This window comes from Erigeron canadensis, chromosome 3 (genome assembly GCF_010389155.1).
Source record: "Erigeron canadensis isolate Cc75 chromosome 3, C_canadensis_v1, whole genome shotgun sequence".
Classification (NCBI taxonomy): Eukaryota; Viridiplantae; Streptophyta; class Magnoliopsida; order Asterales; family Asteraceae; genus Erigeron; species Erigeron canadensis.
The window spans coordinates 34,090,245-34,109,409 of NC_057763.1; the positions used below are offsets into that span (position 1 = coordinate 34,090,245).

General features: G+C 33.5%; 3 protein-coding genes across 3 annotated transcripts; 2 read left to right on the top strand and 1 right to left on the bottom strand.

Annotated features, from left to right (window-relative positions):
- Positions 1 to 5,138: 5,138 nt before the first annotated feature.
- LOC122593511 (kinesin-like protein KIN-14N) lies at positions 5,139 to 10,805 on the top strand. Its single transcript, XM_043765929.1, has 16 exons — positions 5,139 to 5,466; positions 5,872 to 6,016; positions 6,100 to 6,209; positions 6,312 to 6,431; positions 6,568 to 6,771; positions 6,848 to 7,057; positions 7,325 to 7,399; positions 7,483 to 7,629; positions 7,907 to 8,045; positions 8,136 to 8,245; positions 8,531 to 8,692; positions 8,789 to 8,991; positions 9,091 to 9,172; positions 9,577 to 9,681; positions 10,173 to 10,277; positions 10,379 to 10,805. Exons 1-16 carry the CDS (start codon positions 5,248 to 5,250, stop codon positions 10,556 to 10,558), a joined length of 2,316 nt encoding a protein of 771 aa, XP_043621864.1. The 5' UTR covers positions 5,139 to 5,247; the 3' UTR covers positions 10,559 to 10,805.
- A 1,627-nt stretch (positions 10,806 to 12,432) lies between these two features.
- LOC122592453 (transcription factor ILR3) lies at positions 12,433 to 14,850 on the top strand. The gene is made up of 5 exons (XM_043764687.1): positions 12,433 to 12,709; positions 12,809 to 12,871; positions 13,575 to 13,652; positions 13,768 to 13,930; positions 14,324 to 14,850. The coding sequence occupies exons 1-5, from the start codon at positions 12,546 to 12,548 to the stop codon at positions 14,603 to 14,605; spliced, it is 750 nt and encodes a 249-aa protein (XP_043620622.1). The 5' UTR covers positions 12,433 to 12,545; the 3' UTR covers positions 14,606 to 14,850.
- A 272-nt stretch (positions 14,851 to 15,122) lies between these two features.
- LOC122592452 (probable galacturonosyltransferase 12) lies at positions 15,123 to 18,134 on the bottom strand. The gene is made up of 6 exons (XM_043764686.1): positions 17,796 to 18,134; positions 17,546 to 17,610; positions 17,293 to 17,451; positions 16,332 to 16,922; positions 15,621 to 15,923; positions 15,123 to 15,526 (listed from the first exon to the last, which is right to left on the bottom strand). The coding sequence occupies exons 1-6, from the start codon at positions 18,004 to 18,006 to the stop codon at positions 15,242 to 15,244; spliced, it is 1,614 nt and encodes a 537-aa protein (XP_043620621.1). The 5' UTR covers positions 18,007 to 18,134; the 3' UTR covers positions 15,123 to 15,241.
- Between the last annotated feature and the right edge of the window lie 1,031 nt (positions 18,135 to 19,165).

Below are 19,165 nucleotides of genomic sequence, written 5' to 3' on the forward strand. Positions count from 1 at the left end.
ATTTTTTTATTTTAATTATGATGTTATATATAAATAAAATAAAATAACCCTTTACATGTTTAATCAAAATATTAATCATTTATTTAAAAATAAATCTCTCTTATATAATATTACAAATAAAATGTATTTTTTTATTTAGTTGATTTATTAACTGTATAATTATTGTGTTAGTTGAATTATTATATTTATATCAAATTATATGTTTTAAAAACAAACATTACATAATTTTTTTTAATATATCTTATAATTTTAAAATTTTAATTAAAATGTTCGGGTTGAACCCGAATTAATTAATTGGTAACTCACCAATTGAAGATGCTCTAATGTTACTTGGTTTATTTTTTCACTCTATTTTGTTTCTAGATCTAACATGAACTTGTTATTTTGTTTTGACACTTTAAAATATGTAGAATACTGGTTTATAAAAATATTAAGTAGAAATAGCATGTACTCATGCAATACGACGAGATCGATCGCTTCAAGGTCGACAATGATATATCCCATTGTTGGAACTACCTCACGTTGGAAAGAAGACTGTATCTTTATATTCCAGAATACTGATGACAACTTTTTTATTCGGGATAAAGTAAAGTCTTTGTCCCAACGAAAGCATAAAGAATTCGTCCCCTAAACACGAGGGCTACTTATAAAGGAATTCCCAACCGATACACGAAGCATTGTCTATGACATCGCCTCATTAGACATGATATCTCACTCTATATTGACTGTAAAATAACCATTCTTAGTAGAATAAAAACACAAATAATACGTTAATGTAAATTACAAGTCCTTTTAATACACCTCTGAAATCTACAGCCTTATGATCATTTAATCTATTAGGTCGCGTTTGTTTCACAGAATTTGATGGAATCTGATGGAATTGGAATTGAATTCCATTCTTTAGTGTATTTGGTTGTTCAAAGAAGGATGAATCTCATTCCGTATGAATGTAAACATTCCATCATTTGATGGAATCTCCATTCCATGAGGATGGAATGGAAGAAGGAATTTCATTCCTTCCGTTACTTGAATTTTCAAAAAATCAAAAACATTCCGTCAAATTCCATTCATTCAAATTTTAATTCCTTCGAAAGATTTCTTCCTTCCAAAAACATTCTGTGAACCAAACACGCCCTAAAGGTTTCCTTCATCATTTTATCTTTTGATTACATATGTAATGATCTTATTATAAAAATGTTAAATTGTCAAATTAGTATAAATCTAATCTAATATATCCAATCTAGGTAACCAAGTAATAATTGAAAAAAACCCACTGATTCCATCTGCTTAGATTTGTGGATAGAATTAGATACTCGCAATAGACATGTGCGAGTGTGTTTTGTCACATTAAAAAATAATTAAATAAATAATCTGCCGACCGTTTGTCCTAATTTCTAAATAACATAATTGGGAACTGAGAGGACTAAACATGTAGTGGTCATAATCTAAGGGATAGTTTCTGTAATGTTGTAAAATAGTAGGGGCATGGGTTTGACAGTGATTATATCTGTAAAAATGTACTGTAGTAGATTAGATACCGCCAGATTTATGTTTAAAATATTCCAAAAGTAACCCTACACTACCTAGCTCTAGTCCAAGAAACTACAATATTTTAAATCTTGCAAAGTTCGTCACACTATATTCACATAATTACATCTATCGATCAACATTTGTTCCCCGTTTAGTTATTTTATTTTAGAGATTCTAAATTTCTAATATAGAAACGGTCAAGGATACACCTGACATCTCGCATTAGTAGTTTAGGGCTGTAAACGGACTGAACAGTTTACGAATACTTCATGAACTGTTCGGTTGAAAGTTTGTTCGTGTTCATTCGTTTAGTTAAATGAACGAACATGAACAAAACTCTCGTTCGTTCCATTACATTCATAAACGTTCGATAATCTGTTAGTGAACCTTCGTTCGTTTATGTTCAAGAACCGTCGTTCGTGAACAATAATTTGTTTATGTTCGTGATCCATTTTTTCGTTATGTTCGTTTACATATATATATATACACACACACATAATCAACTATACAATAAAAAAAGTTTAAATATATATAATTTTTTATATAATATATCTATCATTAATACCTAATTAATTAATAAAAAGTTTAAATAAAAATACTTGATTTATAAATATTTCGTTCGTTTGTATTCGTAAACATTCGTTTATGAACACAAACGAACAAACATGAACAAGTCATTATGTTCGTTTATCTGTTCGTGAACCGTTTGTTAAATTAAACGAACGGAACATGAACAAGGTCTTATTCGTGTTTGTTCAGTTCGTTTACATCCCAATGTGGCATTACCCCGCAGAGTTAAAAAACTCAACTTTTTAAACCTCCCTTTTAAGTCCCTTCTTGGATTTCTCCAAATAATGTATATATTTTTTTGAACAACAGTGGTGATTGGACTCAACGGTATTGCCTATTCATCGTCTGGTAGATATCGACCACTTCACCAACACAGTCAATCCGAAAGCATGTTTGGCGGTGGAAGTCACACTACCATTCTAGAGGAAACCAACTAAATGCTAGAGATTGCCCTCATGCACCATCTCAGTGGCAAGAACTTTCCAATATGCCTTTAAAAGGTTTTGAACATGTAACCAACATTTGGATTTAATAGAAAACTTACAAGATGTCTATTTTAATTTGTTTATTCTCTCTTGATTAATTGTTTTTAAGTTACTTACAAAAATAAGTAGTAGCTTAATTTTTTTAATAAACTTTAAACAATTTGTGATCTAAAGAAAAATTTTGAGATTAAAACTTTGCAAAAAGTAAATAAGCTTTTACAAGGTCGCTAATATCGTTGATATCTTTTCTCAATTGTGATTTTTCTCAACACGCTGAACTCATTGTGCTCCGCTTAGGAAATAGAATTGTTGACCAACTTGCTTTATACAATTTATTTAGGAACGCCGTGTAAAATATTATCTTTCGGGGTTCATGCTTACTTTTTTTTTACCATCTCAATGGTAAATTTTTTTAGGGATTAAATCACGAGAATACCAACATACTTTCTCATTTGTACACGTGTGCCCATTATACCTTTTTATTGATGAGGTTTACCCACAAACTTTTTTTTTGTACACAGTTGACCGGTTTACCGGTTATAGGCGGTTAATAAAGCTAACATGGATTCACAACAAACATATTTAATCTCTAGATGGCTAATGTACTTTTCCTTTTGTACATGGTTAGCCATTGAACTTTTTTAATTGACGTGTATTTCTAACAAACTTTTAAAATTTGTACATGGTTGACCCAAATATTCAAAGCTGGTTCTCTCTCATACTCAAATTTTCAAAATTGCTTCTTTCTCTAAAAAGAAAACCCATAAACTTTAATATAAAAAACAAAAGATTTTTCTAAAAAAAATTCCAACCGCTAACTGCTCAGTCACCGAAAAATTGTAATTCGTATTTCCGTTGGTTAGGGTTAGCGCAGATTTTAATTTTTAGTACAAATTTCGAGTTTCAATTCAAAAAAACGAGAAAGAAAATGTCGATTTTGAGTTTTCCGACGAGATGTTTGAATTCTTGCAGACTAACAAAGGTGAGTGTATAAGATATTTTTTTATCTGACTTAGGAATGTGAGTTTGAAATTGATAATGTAAATGCCGAATTAGTCAAATTATTCGTTTGACAAATTTTTGATTATCTACCAGATTGTCAACCAAATGGGACAAATTTCTGAATCAAAAGTTTTCTACTACAACATGTATACAACTGTTAGAATTTTTTTTAGAAAAATCTTTTGTTTTTTTATTATAATTTATGGGTTTTCTTTTTAGAGAGAGAAACAGTTTTGAAGATTTGAGTATGAGAAAGAACCAGTTTTGAAGATTTGGGTCAACCATGTATAAATGTTAAGAGTTTGCTAGTAATACACATCAGTTAAAAAAGTTCAATGGCCAACCATGTACAAAAGAAAAAATACATTAGTCATCCAGAGATTAAACCTGTCGTTGTAAATCCATGTCAGCTTCATTAACCGACTATAACCGGTAAACCGGTCAACTATGGGTCAACCGTGTACTAAAAAAAAAGTTTGTAGGTAACCCTCATTAATAAAAAAAGGATAATGGGCAACCGTGTACAAATGGGAAAGTACGTTGGTCTTCCCGTGATTAATCCATTTTTTTAAATGTAATTGTTTTGCTTGATAATGGTCTCTTTTACTCTTCTATCTATACTCTATTATAAAACAAACTACCTTCTTCCTTTTTCAACTTTCTAACTTTAAAATACCCAAAATACTCATAGTTTTTAATACATTTCTAACTCACACACTAAATCTATCCAATATATCCTTAATAATATTTTCCAACTATATTTATCCAAACTATTTATCTATTTTATTCATTAAATTTAAATATTTCTATCTAATATCTCTATAATACTCCTACTAAAAATATCTACAAAAGATACATCCCTTAACCATAAAATAACTACACTGTCATTTGCATTAATTACTTTTAGAGTAATAACCACATCGTTATCACTACCGCCACCATCACCACCCGTTGCCGTCATCGTCACCACATTGCGCGGGTACCCATCTCGTAGTAATATAAAGACATTATCATTTTAACTACAACAATTTTAAATGTTTTATCTTTATGTTCATTTTACATTTTCCATTATGCAATCTTTTCAATACTACTTATTAAAAAAATATTTCTTTGTTGAAAATTACATGAGAGGAAAGGTTTAAAATGCTTTCCCTTAACATCTCTTACAATATTTTCACATATACTATCCTCTTAATATTAATGATTAAATTACACTGTCATTTATTTATCTTTTAAAATATCAATTACTTTTATCTCATTTATCTACATCAGTCAACGTCACTTCCATCACCAACAGTCAACACCACCACACTGTTATTATCATGACCGCCGCCACATTGCTCGGTAGTAAATTTCAAAAATAACAACATACAAGAGTTTGTTTATTTACATATAAAGTCCTTTTATTTTCCATCAACAGTCAACACCACCCTTGTAACAAAAAAACATATGAAAGCTTTGAATCCAATTCACGGACCCACCCCCCACAAGTCTCTCACATTTTTTCTTTCTTTCTCTCTGCAAATTTTCAAATTTTCCATTTTGTTTTTTACCCTTTTTCCTATTTCTGCGTGAGTACTAAATTCCAAAGAAAAAATAAATCACATTTTTGATGAAATAATTGGTAATAAGAAGATCTGAGAAAAAAAAGAAAAGAAAAATGGTGGGAACAGCTAACGGTAGCAGAACACCAGCAACACCACGGCAAGCTTTCTCAGTAGTGAATGGAGGTGGCGGTCAAGATCTGGGTTTAAGGTCCGGACCCGGTAGCATAGCCGGGTCGGATTGTGGTGGCGGTGGAATGATGGAGTTCACTAGAGAAGATGTTGATGCATTGTTGAATATGAAGATCAAAACTAAAGATAAATTTAATCTCAAGGTTTTTCCTTTTTTTTTTTTTTATTCATTATTATTTGTTATATGTATATATATATATGCTGTGTGTAAAGTGTGTGCTTTTTGCTAATGTAATAAATTATAAAATTATTTATTTTTATTTTATTTGCAGCTTATGATTTTTTTTTTTTTTTTAATTTTGTAACACTTGCATATATGATTTTTTATAAATATTTGAACTGTATTAAAGATTATAATTTTTTTTCTTCTCATTTTTGGTAATGGAATCAGTATTTTTATTTTGGGATTTTTGCAGCATATAATATAAATTTGTGAGCTTTTAAATTTATATATTTTGTGTGATTTAATTTGGAGTTTAATGTTGCTATTATTATTGTTAATTTTTTTAGTGAGTAATTTATAATGTAAATCTGTGTGGTAATTTTAGGAAAAATGTGAGATAATGATGGAATACATAAAAAAGCTAAGGATGTGTGTAAGATGGTATCAAGAATTTGAAGGGGATCTATCTATAGAGCACGATAAGCTTAAAAAGCTATTTGAAGCAGCTGAAAAGAAATCCAATGAAATGGGTATTTTTTTTATTTTTTTTTAAAAAAAATGCAGAATTTCCATATTATATGCATATGTTATTTATTTGGTCTTTACTGTCTAGAAATGCTAATGAATGCAAAAGAAGAAGAACTGAACTCTATAATCGATGATTTACGAAAGAGTAACTCTGATTTACAAGAGAAGCTTACCAAAGAAGAAGCCGAAAAATTGGTATGACTCGAGTCTAAGACCAATATCAATCTTATGACTAGTTATGGGCTTATGCCAATACTTCATGATCAATGCTTTTAATTTCTTTTATCTCGATTTCAGGCTGCAATTGATACATTAATGACTGAGAAAGATGCTAGAATGACAGCAGAAAGGTCACAAGCTTCACTCACTGAGGACCTTGAGAAAGCTCTTAGAGAAAGTACAAGTGCGAATCAAAAGGTTATGAATGTGGATCGAACTCTTGAAGTGCTAATAAAGTCCATCATTTTGATGTTCCAAAAAAGAAACTTCATCATTTCGAAATGTCTACATCTATTTATGTATGTATGAATCTAAAATACTATTTGTTTTCCAGATAGTATCACTCAATGATATGTACAAGAGGCTGCAAGAATATAACTCAAGCTTACAACAATACAACAGTAAGCTACAAACAGAGCTTAATCAAACAAGCGAGACCCTTGGCAAAGTGGAACGAGAAAAGGCTGCTATAATGGAGAAGTTAAGCAAGTTAAGAGGCTACCATGATTCTCAGCAAGATCAATTGGCTTCTACAAAAGTCAGTTTCTCAATACATGAGCATAAGTTCGTGGTTTTGATGGTTATTTGCTAAAGCTTTGAGTTATTGTTTTTAGGCGAGTTTAGAAGAGTCAATGAAGCTAAAAGATGCTTTAGCTAGCGAAGTTGGATGCTTGAGAGGGGATTTGCACCTCGTGAGAGAAGACCGTGATCGGCAGTTGATATTAGTTCAAGATTTAACAGCTGAAGTGTTGCAATATAAAGAATGTACCGGAAAATCAGCTGCTGAGCTGGGTAACCTAACATCAAGATCAATAGAGCTCGAGGTTATTAAAAAAAGCCTTTTCTTTATGCATTTAAGGTGGCAAAATGGGTGGGTCAGGCATGTGGGTCAATATGTGTTAAGGTCTAAACTGATAAGTGTTTCAGGTCAAGATTAATTTGCCTTCTTGCAAGCTCTTTTCCCCCTTTTACACATTTGACCTGAGATTGATAAAACATAATCGTGAATTGGCCATTCATAAATAAATGGATAGAAGTGCCACATATATGAGCTAATAAATCTTGATATACTTATTATGTGTTCTTCTTAGGCAACATGTGCTTTACAAACCGAAACAATAAAGAAGCTACAGCAGCAGCTTGCAACTGCAGAGAAGGAATTGGAGGTATCATTTAGTTGAGGAAGCAAGTTTGTTTTAGAAATTTTGTTGGTCTGGTTTTAGACTAATATTTGATCTGTCGGTTGTAGATAACCCATTTATCATCAATCGAGACTACAACAGGATATGAAGAGCAGAAAAAAGTTAATGCTGATTTACAAATTCGTTTAGCAGAGGCCGAATCAAAAGTTATTGAAGGAGAAGCCTTACGGAAGAAGTTGCATAATACAGTATTGGTATGAATTTCATTCGTTACAGTAAAATAGATGGGTTGGGTAATAGGTCAAAGGTGACTTGGAAAACATTTTGTCCAAGTTTTTGAACGTGTTTTAATTACTGTGTTAGAAATGATCACAGATACTTAAAGAAATAGCAACGTGCGAATTTTGACCCATTTAGTCCTTTTAAGATAAGCCACAACCCAAATCATATTCAAATTTAAATGGGTTACAATTGCTCCACGTTATATATGGTTAGAATACAACTCTTACCAGTCAACTATTTTCATTACAGGAATTAAAAGGAAACATTCGAGTTTTCTGTAGAGTCCGTCCCCTTTTGCTAGATGAAGGTGTTGAAAAAGAGATAAAGACTATTACTTTCCCTACAACAACCGAAGCTCTTGGTCGAGGCATTGAAGTGGTACAACACGGTATATTTTCGCTTGGTTAAAGCTACAACTTTTTTTTTCTTTATCGTTTGGTGATCTCTTATATCACTTCTGTTTTTATTTCTCAATCAGGTCAAAGCCATCCATTCATGTTTGATAAGGTCTTTATGCCTCAATCATCACAAGAAGAGGTTTTCGAAGAGATATCACAACTTGTACAAAGTGCCCTTGATGGTTATAAGGTAATTTGCATATGCTCCCTATAAGGTTTACTTTGGTATTCCATATATTTTCACTTTTGTTACTAATCAAAATCATTCTTTTAATTTAAAGTATTCGATATAAGATTTTATGGATATCGAATATTTATGCCATTCCTGTTGTAGTACAAAGATAATAAATAGTGATTTGGTGTATACCGTGACAAATTAATTATTGGCTTTCTAGAAATTCAAAAAACATCCAATATCCTTTGTAAGTGTCAGTGGTTTGTTATCCTTAGATAAATAACTTTTTTACTTCTGTAGGTCTGCATCTTTGCGTATGGTCAAACAGGATCAGGAAAAACACATACAATGATGGGCACACCGGGAAGCTATGACGATAAGGGACTAATACCTCGTTCGTTAGAACAAATATTCGAGTCCCGACAAAGTCTTTTAGAGAAAGGGTGGAAGTATGAAATGCAGGTTTGCAATTGAATCTCATGTCTCATCATCTTGTGATTTTGTTCTTTTCAGATCATGGCATGATTTTTGACGATTATTCTACAATTTGTTATGTAGGTTTCGATGTTGGAGATATACAACGAGACAATACGTGATTTATTATCATCAAACAAATCTTGCTCTACAGAAAATGGAAACAAACAACAGTATGCGATAAAACATGATTCAAATGGCAACACCCATGTTTCGGATTTGACCATTTTGGATGTTCGTAGCAGTAAAGAAGTTTCGTATTTGTTAAACCGTGCTGCACAAAGCAGGTATCCAGATGTTGAAAAATTGTAAACTTCATCCAAAAATATAATTGTTAATAACTTAATACTTACAATGGTTTCTCATATGGCTTCTTTTGAATTTAGGTCTGTGGGCAAGACTCAAATGAATGAGCAGTCGTCCAGAAGTCACTTTGTCTTCACTTTGCGCATATCTGGTGTAAATGAGGTAATGATTTTTGCTAGTCTGGTGCCTGCATCTAAAAGCCAACCTGCGATTAATTAGAGGCTGGTAAAATGGCCTAGCTGGGTCGGGTTTGACACAAAACACTTTTTCCTTTACAAGTTTTTTCCCAAGGAACGTTTAGTGTGTCAAGTATGATCACAACAACTGCATTATTTGGATACGAATTAAATTTTGGGATAATTTGAGTTTGGTGGTTTTATGAAGTTTAATCTCAGTTTGGTGACTTTCGACCCATTTGTAACATGTGCTATTCTACTTCTGATTTTACCGATTTGTAACATTTGCTATCAAAGTATCAAACATAGTCATATTGTCCCTTTCATATATAAATGCCAAATGTGTAGAAGTTGTTGATACTGATAATAAACTCTCCGTTTCCTTTTTAGATCATGGATCAACATGTACAAGGAGTTCTCAACCTTATCGATCTGGCTGGTAGTGAACGTCTTTCTAAGAGTGGATCCACTGGGGACCGACTAAAAGAAACCCAGGTATGCTACAGCCTACAAGTTCTTTATTACAAAAGAATAAAAATGTGACAAGTTAAAGTGAGTCTCACTAAACGAATTGCTTGCTGTTGGGCAAAGCTAAGTGAGACTTTTGGATGGGTCTTGTCTAACAAAACCGAAAATTTAAACTGGTATAATGGAAGCATCTATAATTTGATTCAGCTGAGTGTCAGGTTTCTTGAAAACCCATGATTGAGCTTGGACTGTAATGTAAATGGTTCTTTTATGAATTCATTGCCTTTTTCGAATTTGAAAAAAATTCAGTTTAGGTTTATTTTTCAATTTGAAAGGATATTAAAAACATTATTATACGAGATTGTATATGTTCATGTTTCTGTTTAGTGTTCATGTCAGCTGTGGTCTAAACCCGATGAATGTTTGTGGTCAGGAATTTGTGGTAAAAAAAGTGTATACTCAATGTTTCAAAAAGAATTTATCTAGTTTTACTAACCCGCATTATGATCATAATTCAGGCCATTAATAGGAGTTTGTCATCATTGAGTGATGTAATATTTGCACTTGCAAAGAAAGAAGAACATGTGCCTTTCAGGAATTCAAAGCTCACATATCTTCTTCAGGTATATTTCTCAAGCGAAATGATTAATCCTCCTAAGCATAACATTGTATTTTTTTTACAAGAAAAACTCCCTAACCGTCCTCTTTCCATCCTCAAATCCAGCCTTGCTTAGGTGGCGATTCAAAGACATTAATGGTAGTTAACGTGTCTCCGGCATCATCATCAGTAAATGAGTCACTTTGCTCTCTTCGATTCGCTGCAAGAGTGAACGCATGTGAGATCAGCATCCCACGGCGTCAAACGTCAATGAGATATTTGGAGCCTCGATTGAGCTATGGATGATAAGAATTTAACACGTGATTCGTAATTATTAACGTAGAATATTTTGTGAAACCCTGTTGTAAGTTCTAACAGTGAGTATGCCTGTAATGTGTATAGCAGAAAGAATACTACATGGCTTGTAACAGTGAGAGAGGATGTTAGATTTCTACTTGTTTATTTGATGAAGATGATGATGAGACTAAATAGTAGTAATAGATACTTATTTGGTATAATTCTTGAGGCAAATAATCTTAAATTCATGTGCCAATGACTTGAATGTGGGTTATTATTTAGTTGCAATCATTCCTTTTATTTTTCTTCATTCATCATGCGGCGCTTGGTCCACTTGTATCAGTTTCTTGTGGTCATGAGTTTTATATAAGCATAAATTGTAATGATCAGTTTAGTAATTTTGTTCTTGAAATGAACATCATTTATGCATTCGAGTTGGTGTTTGACCAAGTTATTGGGATTACTGATTAGTTTTTGTGTAGCATTTTGAATTAGTTTGGTCATGTTTTGTAGTGATATATATGCGTGATATGATGATGTATACATGTGCTAGTGGAGTTATTAGGTTGGTGGAAACAAGCCTTTTCCCTTTCTTTCTCTTTTGTAAGCGTATGGTGAAGAGACATATGCTTTTCTTTGTATTAATTAAGCACATTATTTGAGTGTAAAAAGGTAATCTTCTCCTCTTCCACTATCAATCGTGATCGTGTTTGTTGCATTAAGATGTTTCTCTTCTTCGTCATCGTTTTCTCCCAAGGTCGTACAAAAAACATCACCATACTTTTAACCACATATTTTCTCATACTTTTTCGAGTTGTTTTTGTTCTTTATCCTTTTTATTGAAACCTTTGGGAATCAGGGCTTGGAACACTTCCTTTTCTTAAAAAATAAAAATGAATGATTAATTAATTAAGTTAACGGTTGTTTCATTAGATAATTGAAGATAAGATATGGGGCAAATGATAACAATCTCATTATTGGACGATCAAATCTGGAATTATAAAAACCTTGTAAGAAAGTCTCGTGGGTGATGGTAGGGGTGGAAATCGTGTCGTATTAGGGTTAGCGGCTGGTTCATATATCTTTACCCAGACACAACCCGTTTAACCTATGTTTATATCAAAATCTACATGACATAGTATCATATGTTTATATTTTTTTTGGAAATCAGGACTCTCGAAAAACCCTTAAAAATCTACCCTCACAAATATGAGCTCGAATCCAGGTGGATCCTCCCAAAATCGAAGACCTTACCAATGGGCCACCAACCCCATTGACTAGATTTTCATATATTGTAAGTACTCAATAAATAATATGACCAAATTATAAAAACAAATATAAGATACATATTGAATATTGTCATAAAGATATAAGAAAATATAAAAAGAGTTGGACAACTTATATATTAAACTTAATATCAAACGTGTTAGTTGTATTGTTCTTTGTACTAAAATCTACATGACATTTTGATAAGTTATATTAGGTTTTTGATTAATATATTTTTACACTTGAATTTCTTATAATTCTGTTTATTTGTTAGTATTTTCTTACAAAGTTTGTAAAGGTTAATCTAAAGCCAACTTTTTTTTTTTATTATATATATCAGAAAAAACGCGTAATGTGTTAGTTGTATTGATCCAAATCCATTTAGTGTCGACCCGAACTTACTTGTTTGGTATCGTTTTGCATATGTATTCCACGACGGTGAGCCACTTTCTTCTATGTATAACAACATTAGTGGACGAATAAATAAAATCTGACAATCTCATCTTTAATCTAAACAAACCAACAAACAAACAAACACCAATTATATTCATTCATTTTTACTTATTTTATTTATTTATTTCCGTCATCTTCATTATTCTTTCTCTCTCTCTCTCCGTGTCTTTCATCATCTTCACACAAGCAAGCAAACAAACAATATACATATATTTTTCCTAATATATATAATAATTTGTTGTGAGAGAAATTGTTGGAGATAATAATAGAAATAGAAATGGTGTCGCCAGAAGAGAACAACACAAACTGGATATACGAATATGGATTAATTGAAGAAGATATAGGAGGTGTTGTACCACCACCTGCACCTGGTTTCAATAATTTCAATTGGCCAATTCAACATCCCCCCACTTTCAATCTTTCTTCTTCTAACCCCCTTAGGTTTATATCTTTTTTTTTTCTATATATATTTTCACCCATATGTATATATATTGTTAGTGCTACCGTTTTTAACATTGGCTTTCACTGTTTTGGTTCTAGTGTCGAATTTGATGGCTCTATCGTGGATTCCGATGGACATAACGATTCCAGATCCAAAAAGCGGTAATTTTTCCATGTTTTTTTTAAAAAGTTTTTATGTCTTATATATATGTTGTAGGATTATTATGTCGTGTAAGTTGCTTTGATTTTTGGTGTTCTTTAAAGGTGATATATATGATTTTGCAAATTCCGATATCATATTAATAAGCGTAGAAAAGCAAACTTTAGGCCTCTTTGGGCATGATGATGCTTGTGTAGTGGTTGGATGTGTTTGTGTTGTGATACTTAAATGATCAGCTGAGTGTTTGATAATCTTTAGTTATTGTCGACAAATAAATACGTACAATGACCAGAAAGAGCATTCTTGCTAAAATAAGCGGCATGTCTTGAGTGATGAAGTGAAAGTTCTCAACTTATTAGGTAAATAAAGGGTTATTGGGTGATTTTATTATACCATTTTGGGAATTGTTTTTTAGTTGGTCTCTTTTTTTTTTTTTTTAAAAGAGAGGACTCTGGCAAAAATACTAGGCCCCCATACAGTATTCTTTAGTAAACGGCGAAGGAATAGTTCACTTTGTGGTCGCCTCGTAGCATTTGACTGTAGCTAGTATGAAGCTCGTTATTTAGAGTTGGCTATGTGACCTCTGTATAATCTGAACAAATTCTCTTTTTCCATACATCAAAAACTGATTATCCCGATATTCCTTTCCTTTATTATCTTCCAGTCTTTTGATCCTGTCATTGTTCCTTGACTTATGTTCAACAGGGGAAGGTCTGAATCTTGCAATGCTACAAGTAGCAAAGCGTGCCGAGAGAAATTAAGGAGGGATAAGCTAAATGACAAGTATGCTGTTTTCTATCACCGGGTCTTTCCAATTACATCTTGTTTGTTGCCGCTTTAGCGTTATGGTGTGTGTTTTAGGTTTGTTGCCACTTTAGCGTTATCGTGTGTGTTTTAGGTTTGTTGAATTGGCTTCAATTCTTGAGCCTGGGAGGCCCCCTAAAATTGATAAGGCTGCTATTTTGGTTGATGCTGTCCGAATGGTGACTCAATTACGGAAAGAAGCTCAGAAGCTGAAAGATTCTAACACAGATCTTCAGGAGAAGATTAAGGAGCTGAAGGTAAACCTTTTTTTTTTTATATCTTCTGTATTGGGTAGAGGTGATGAAGTATGCACATTGGGTAACGGGTCAAAAGTCATAACAAGTATTTTTGGTAAAGGATAAAATAGGCAAGTTGGCCCAAAACATTTATCTCATAGAACTTGAATTACTAATATATAAACACACTGATTTGTGAATTGTTGTGCATTGAAGTTTTCTAAATACGTCCCCCTTGAGCAATATAACCCGTTTCCTTCAACCTAATATTTATAACCTTTTAGAGGTTAAATATAACTTGATTTGACCCGTTCGCAAGTTATAAGTAAATGGTTGAAATGGCGGACTCTAGTTTCCGGGAATCTAGCAATTCGTATCTCGTGTTTTCAAGTTGCTTTTTGCTGACTTGTGTAGACTGAGAAAAATGAACTCCGCGACGAGAAGCAGAGACTGAAGATGGAAAAAGAGAAGCTTGAGCAACAAGTAAACACCATGAACCACCCACAACCTACCTTCATGGCTCCACCTGCAATCCCAGCTGCATATGCTGCAGCAGCTGCCGCTGCTCGAGCTCAACCTATGGGCAACAAGTTGGTTCCAGTCATGAGTTACCCAGGAATGGCCATGTGGCAGTTCATGCCACCTGCTGCGGTTGATACCTCACAGGATCATGTGCTCCGGCCACCAGTCGCCTAATTTGGCAATCATTGCATGTGCAGGCAGTTTGTCATTGATCTATGACTCTGTGTTAGGTTTTGTGTAACTATGGTCAAACTTGGTATTCTACTCCCCATGTTATAATTGTGGTATCTTTATGAAGTTAAACTAACTGTTAATGTGTGTGACTTTGTTAGTTTGTGTTGGGTGTGGCTTTTCGTGACTTGTAGGGACTCGATTTTGATTCGGCAAGTGAAATCATGAATCTTGATGCTTGTGAAATATCTCTATTTCTGTTAATAATTTTCATCAACTTGCACTTCAACTTTTCAATGATGTATTCCTGTCGGAATGAGAATGCTAGAGTATCGATTCTAATATGATAGCCTGATTCCACGCTAACGGAAGTTAATAAAGTTGGCATCCTGTGACAAATGCTGTCTATTTCCGTTGAGCATCATGATAATACTTTGTCGACCAGTGACTAGTGTCACGTTGGCTATTATAATATTCCCCTCTTCGTTTTTGATATGGAATTCAAGTATGAAGTAGATAATGAAAGAATTTATCTTTTTGCATTTGTACTTGTTAAATCCCGAATCAAATTACAAAACTTTATGAAAGCAATACATATATAACATCCCCAAAAAACGTATTGTGATTGCTGTAATCTTTCTAAGATGCTGTAATGTGACATGACTTGATGAATTTATCTGAAAAGTTGACATATTTGGTCCATAGTTTTCTAAGCTCTGGAAATGCTATATCTAGCCAAGGTTTTGCTCGGCCATTAAAATGAACAACTGCAGCACGTTGAACATCTGAATCACTTGTATTCTCCTGGTACCCAAGGCCCAACATATGCCAAATGGGATGGATAACATGAACATGACCGTGAAATGCTATCAATCCTGGAGGTAAGGTTCCTAGTTGCCACAAACTTAGATCTGATTTCAAGTTCTGCATTAGATAACAAACAGTTAAAGTCAAAACCTTGTGTGTGTCTGTATAGCGTATTACAGTGTTTTCTCTAAACAATTATTGAGATACTGACCTCTTCAAGCCAGTGATGGTAATTCTCGCTTATGTTAGTCTTTCTCCATGCTTCTAGATCGAATATGTTCATGCCATAAGCCCAAGCACATTCATTTGCATCAAAGTTCTTCGAGATTAATGGGTGAGAAAAGTTCAAGTAGTTCTTGAATCGTTTTGACATTACAAACTTATCACTCCCTTTACATGTTTCAACGGCTCCATTCACTTTCCCGTTCATGTTGATCTCCCATAGAGGTGACAGATCAGATTGGACCACAAGGTCATCGTCTAGGAACACCACCTTGTTAAGACTCGGAAACATCTGCACTCACATTCAAAGAGCCCATGAAGAAATCTCCTTTAATTCATACTAAAGGTGGCAATCTGGGTGGGTTGGATAATGGGTAAAACATGTCAACTTTCTATAAGGGTCAAATTTGTTGACTGTAACACTTTTGTTCCAGTATTTTATGAGTACTTGGCATGTATAATCATTATTAACATCATAATATTACATTAGTAGAGCTATTATTTTGCATAAAATAATTTTAGAGGCTGTATTTGTTAAAAGTTAAAACTAGACTTTGGGCCAATTTTGAGCAGTCTGACCAGTTTGATGTGTGTCAATTTAACTATTTTTTTGTTTGTCCCTTTTGACCTGTTAACAAAATGGTTGCTACTTTCTACATTTAAATTATAGAAAGTCTTTGTATGGTGGTGCTAAACTCACCTGTGGTAGATAAATCCGAACATGGTTCATGAGCGAGTTGTACTTGGGACTCATGGCTTGCAACTTAGCAGCAATGACATGAGGTTTCTCGGTGTTATTAGACACAATGGCTGAAGACCCACCTCTAAACTGAGCCCGAACCTTTTGATCCTTCTCCATGGCCTCCAAAACCGGGACCTTTCCCTTTGCAAACCAATCAAAATGGTGCAACGCCTTGACTTCAATCACTGCAGGGGCTAAAGGGTGCAAGGAAAACCATGCCTGCATAGGAGAATAAGTCTTCCTATCTGTGATGATATGAATGACAACCATTTCGGGTCTTAATGAGTTGTAAACTAGAGATGTTGCTACAACAGATGCTGCAAGGATGTTATCGGATGCAAGAACAAAGTGGAAGTAGGAGTTATTAACGAGGGTCGGTACAAGCTCAGGCATGGGGAGCTGGAGGCGGGCTGCAGCATTGGTGGCATGCTCGTGGGCTAACCGGAGAGCTAGGCAGTGGAGGTGTTTTGGTATGCTACTGGACGCGACATGTCGGTAGAGGTATTCTTGAATTTTGGCCTTTCTAGTCCTTTGTTCAAGAAGTATTACCTAAGAAAAGACATGAACATATACTTAATTGTTAGGATTGATAACGACATATAATTTTAATAGTCTAATTGTTATTATTCCTTGTACATTTCTACTGAGTACAAACTGAATTTGGTTTACACTTTTACCCAATATGGGAAGTAATTACAAGGCCAAAGGCCTTTGATACCATAAATGGATGAGGTATATCCTGTTTAAATTAGTTTGGGGAACGGGTCTTTTTGACTCAGATATACGCAGCCTAACCACAATATTCATGGCCGTTTCTAAACCCTTTCCCTTGTCACCACTTAGATGTTACTTAGTGAAATTTGAACTTGAAATCTCTTATAAGGAAATCAGGTTTCTAAATATCAAAAGGGGATAATACCATGGATTTAAGCTTGATGGCAAATGTCTTTGCATCTAATCTATTGCTGCCTTTCATGCTAGTTACAAATTCTTCCACACTTTGAGGAACTTCAGACCCTTCTACTATTCCATCATGACTCGATGGGTCCTCCAAGATTTTATATATTAGTTGTGGTACCTTCCAGAAACCAATAAATAACATATTAGTCCAAAACATTATCAAAACTTATATGACAAAAAACATACATGGGCTGTTTAGCACATTGTATTACATCTGAAGCTGATTGAAGGCTTCCTTTCTTTAGTATACCAGGTGCTAGCCTTTTTCCCAAGCAACCTATAGAAGATATCAAGAAACCGTACGTTATATATTTAAATTTAACGTGTGATACATTGATAACTGGAGTCGTCATGTACTCATGTATGTAGATAATGTTATCATAAGCATCACAAGTTTAAGTTTCTTTCACTCGGTTTTTGAGCGATAAAAACTTAAAAAAGGGAAAAAAAAATGGTGCATACCTATAGTTGAGCATTTGGTTTGATCATCAATGGTGTCAACAGAACTTATAACGTAGATGAACCGAAGAAAGAATGTGAATAGCAAAAGTGAATAGAAAAGCATCTTGTAAGACAACCTTCGAGACCCGACCTTAACTTTAATGAACTCCCTTACACCTTTTCCTTGCAACAATGTAACATGTCTTAAGCTAGGAGATATATGTAACTGCATTTTGATCAAACTCACCACCTAAGACAAAAAGAGTCGAACCCACGAGCCACAAGTGGTTCAAAACAAACACCTTAATTATGGTTCGAGATATCGGTTTAGTATGTGTTAATTATGGCTAGACAAGGAAGACAAAGTCATGTAAATGGAAGGAGCTAGCTAAGGGACATGATATGCCTTATGCCTAAATTCAATGTTGTTGAGGTTTTGCCATCTTGTACCTAACATTTACCTTGCTTAAGGTTTAGTGTTTTTCTCTTTCATATTCTATTTTTTCTTTTTATTATTGAATTAGAGTTGTTGTAATATTATATTGCACCTTAAAAAAAATAAAATCATGTTTGAATATATTATGTATGTCATTTGTTAATTGAAAATGAAGTCACAACACTAACTTAGGCTGACAAATTATATTATTTAATTATCAAAAGAAACATTTTTTATATTTGAATATTTAGCCAGTTTTAATCATGTTTAGATAATTTTTGGTTAAGTCAAGTTTCGGAGTAATTGACAAATTTTGGATACTTAAACTATAAAATATGTTAAGCTTGAGTCCTTTTATATGTTGACACGCATTTATTTGTGCTACACATTAACAATTCTTTATTTTTTGAAAATAAATATACAAAGAATGATACCCAATATCTATCAAAAAGACATACATATTTTTTATATGAAAAAAGATGAGATGTAAATGAGGATATAAAATAAGTTTGACTCTTCAAATATATATTAATCAATAATACAGAAAATGATATTGCTACAACACATTTTAGCCATCTATAACAATACCTGCATTATGTAGTTGTATTCTGTGCATAAAAATCTATACTATTTATTATTGTTATTTAATGAGGCAACATGGTTGGATCAGTGGTAAACACCTTTGCCTCTAGAGACAGAGGTCATGGGTTCGATCCTCATCCCATGCAAAGGTTGGAGGGCATTTTCTATCATTTAGGTAAAAACTGGAAGCACCTCTCTACTTAGGTAGAGGTAAGGTCTGCCTACAAACCTCCCTCATACACCATCGAGGTATTGGGGCTCAAAACCCGCAAAAGACGGCACTGAGCAGTTACTTATTTACTATTTATTATTGTTATTTACAGTATTAAGGGAATATGACACGAGACTTGAATAGGGTGTGGATCCTTTTTGA

Bases quoted from the DNA above. Each gene is read 5' to 3' on its own strand.
- LOC122593511 (XM_043765929.1), top strand. From the start codon at position 5,248: ATGGTGGGAACAGCTAACGGTAGCAGAACACCAGCAACACCACGGCAA. The intron at 5,467-5,871 runs GTTTTTCCTTTT...TGGTAATTTTAG, and splicing joins AAGATAAATTTAATCTCAAG to GAAAAATGTGAGATAATGAT. The intron at 9,682-10,172 runs GTATGCTACAGC...ATCATAATTCAG, and splicing joins ACCGACTAAAAGAAACCCAG to GCCATTAATAGGAGTTTGTC.
- LOC122592453 (XM_043764687.1), top strand. From the start codon at position 12,546: ATGGTGTCGCCAGAAGAGAACAACACAAACTGGATATACGAATATGGA. The intron at 12,872-13,574 runs GTAATTTTTCCA...TATGTTCAACAG, and splicing joins GATTCCAGATCCAAAAAGCG to GGGAAGGTCTGAATCTTGCA. The intron at 13,653-13,767 runs GTATGCTGTTTT...TGTGTGTTTTAG, and splicing joins AGGGATAAGCTAAATGACAA to GTTTGTTGAATTGGCTTCAA.
- LOC122592452 (XM_043764686.1), bottom strand. From the start codon at position 18,006: ATGCAGTTACATATATCTCCTAGCTTAAGACATGTTACATTGTTGCAA. The intron at 17,452-17,545 runs GTAATACAATGT...GGTTTCTGGAAG, and splicing joins GCCTTCAATCAGCTTCAGAT to GTACCACAACTAATATATAA. The intron at 15,527-15,620 runs GTCAGTATCTCA...TATCTAATGCAG, and splicing joins ACCATCACTGGCTTGAAGAG to AACTTGAAATCAGATCTAAG.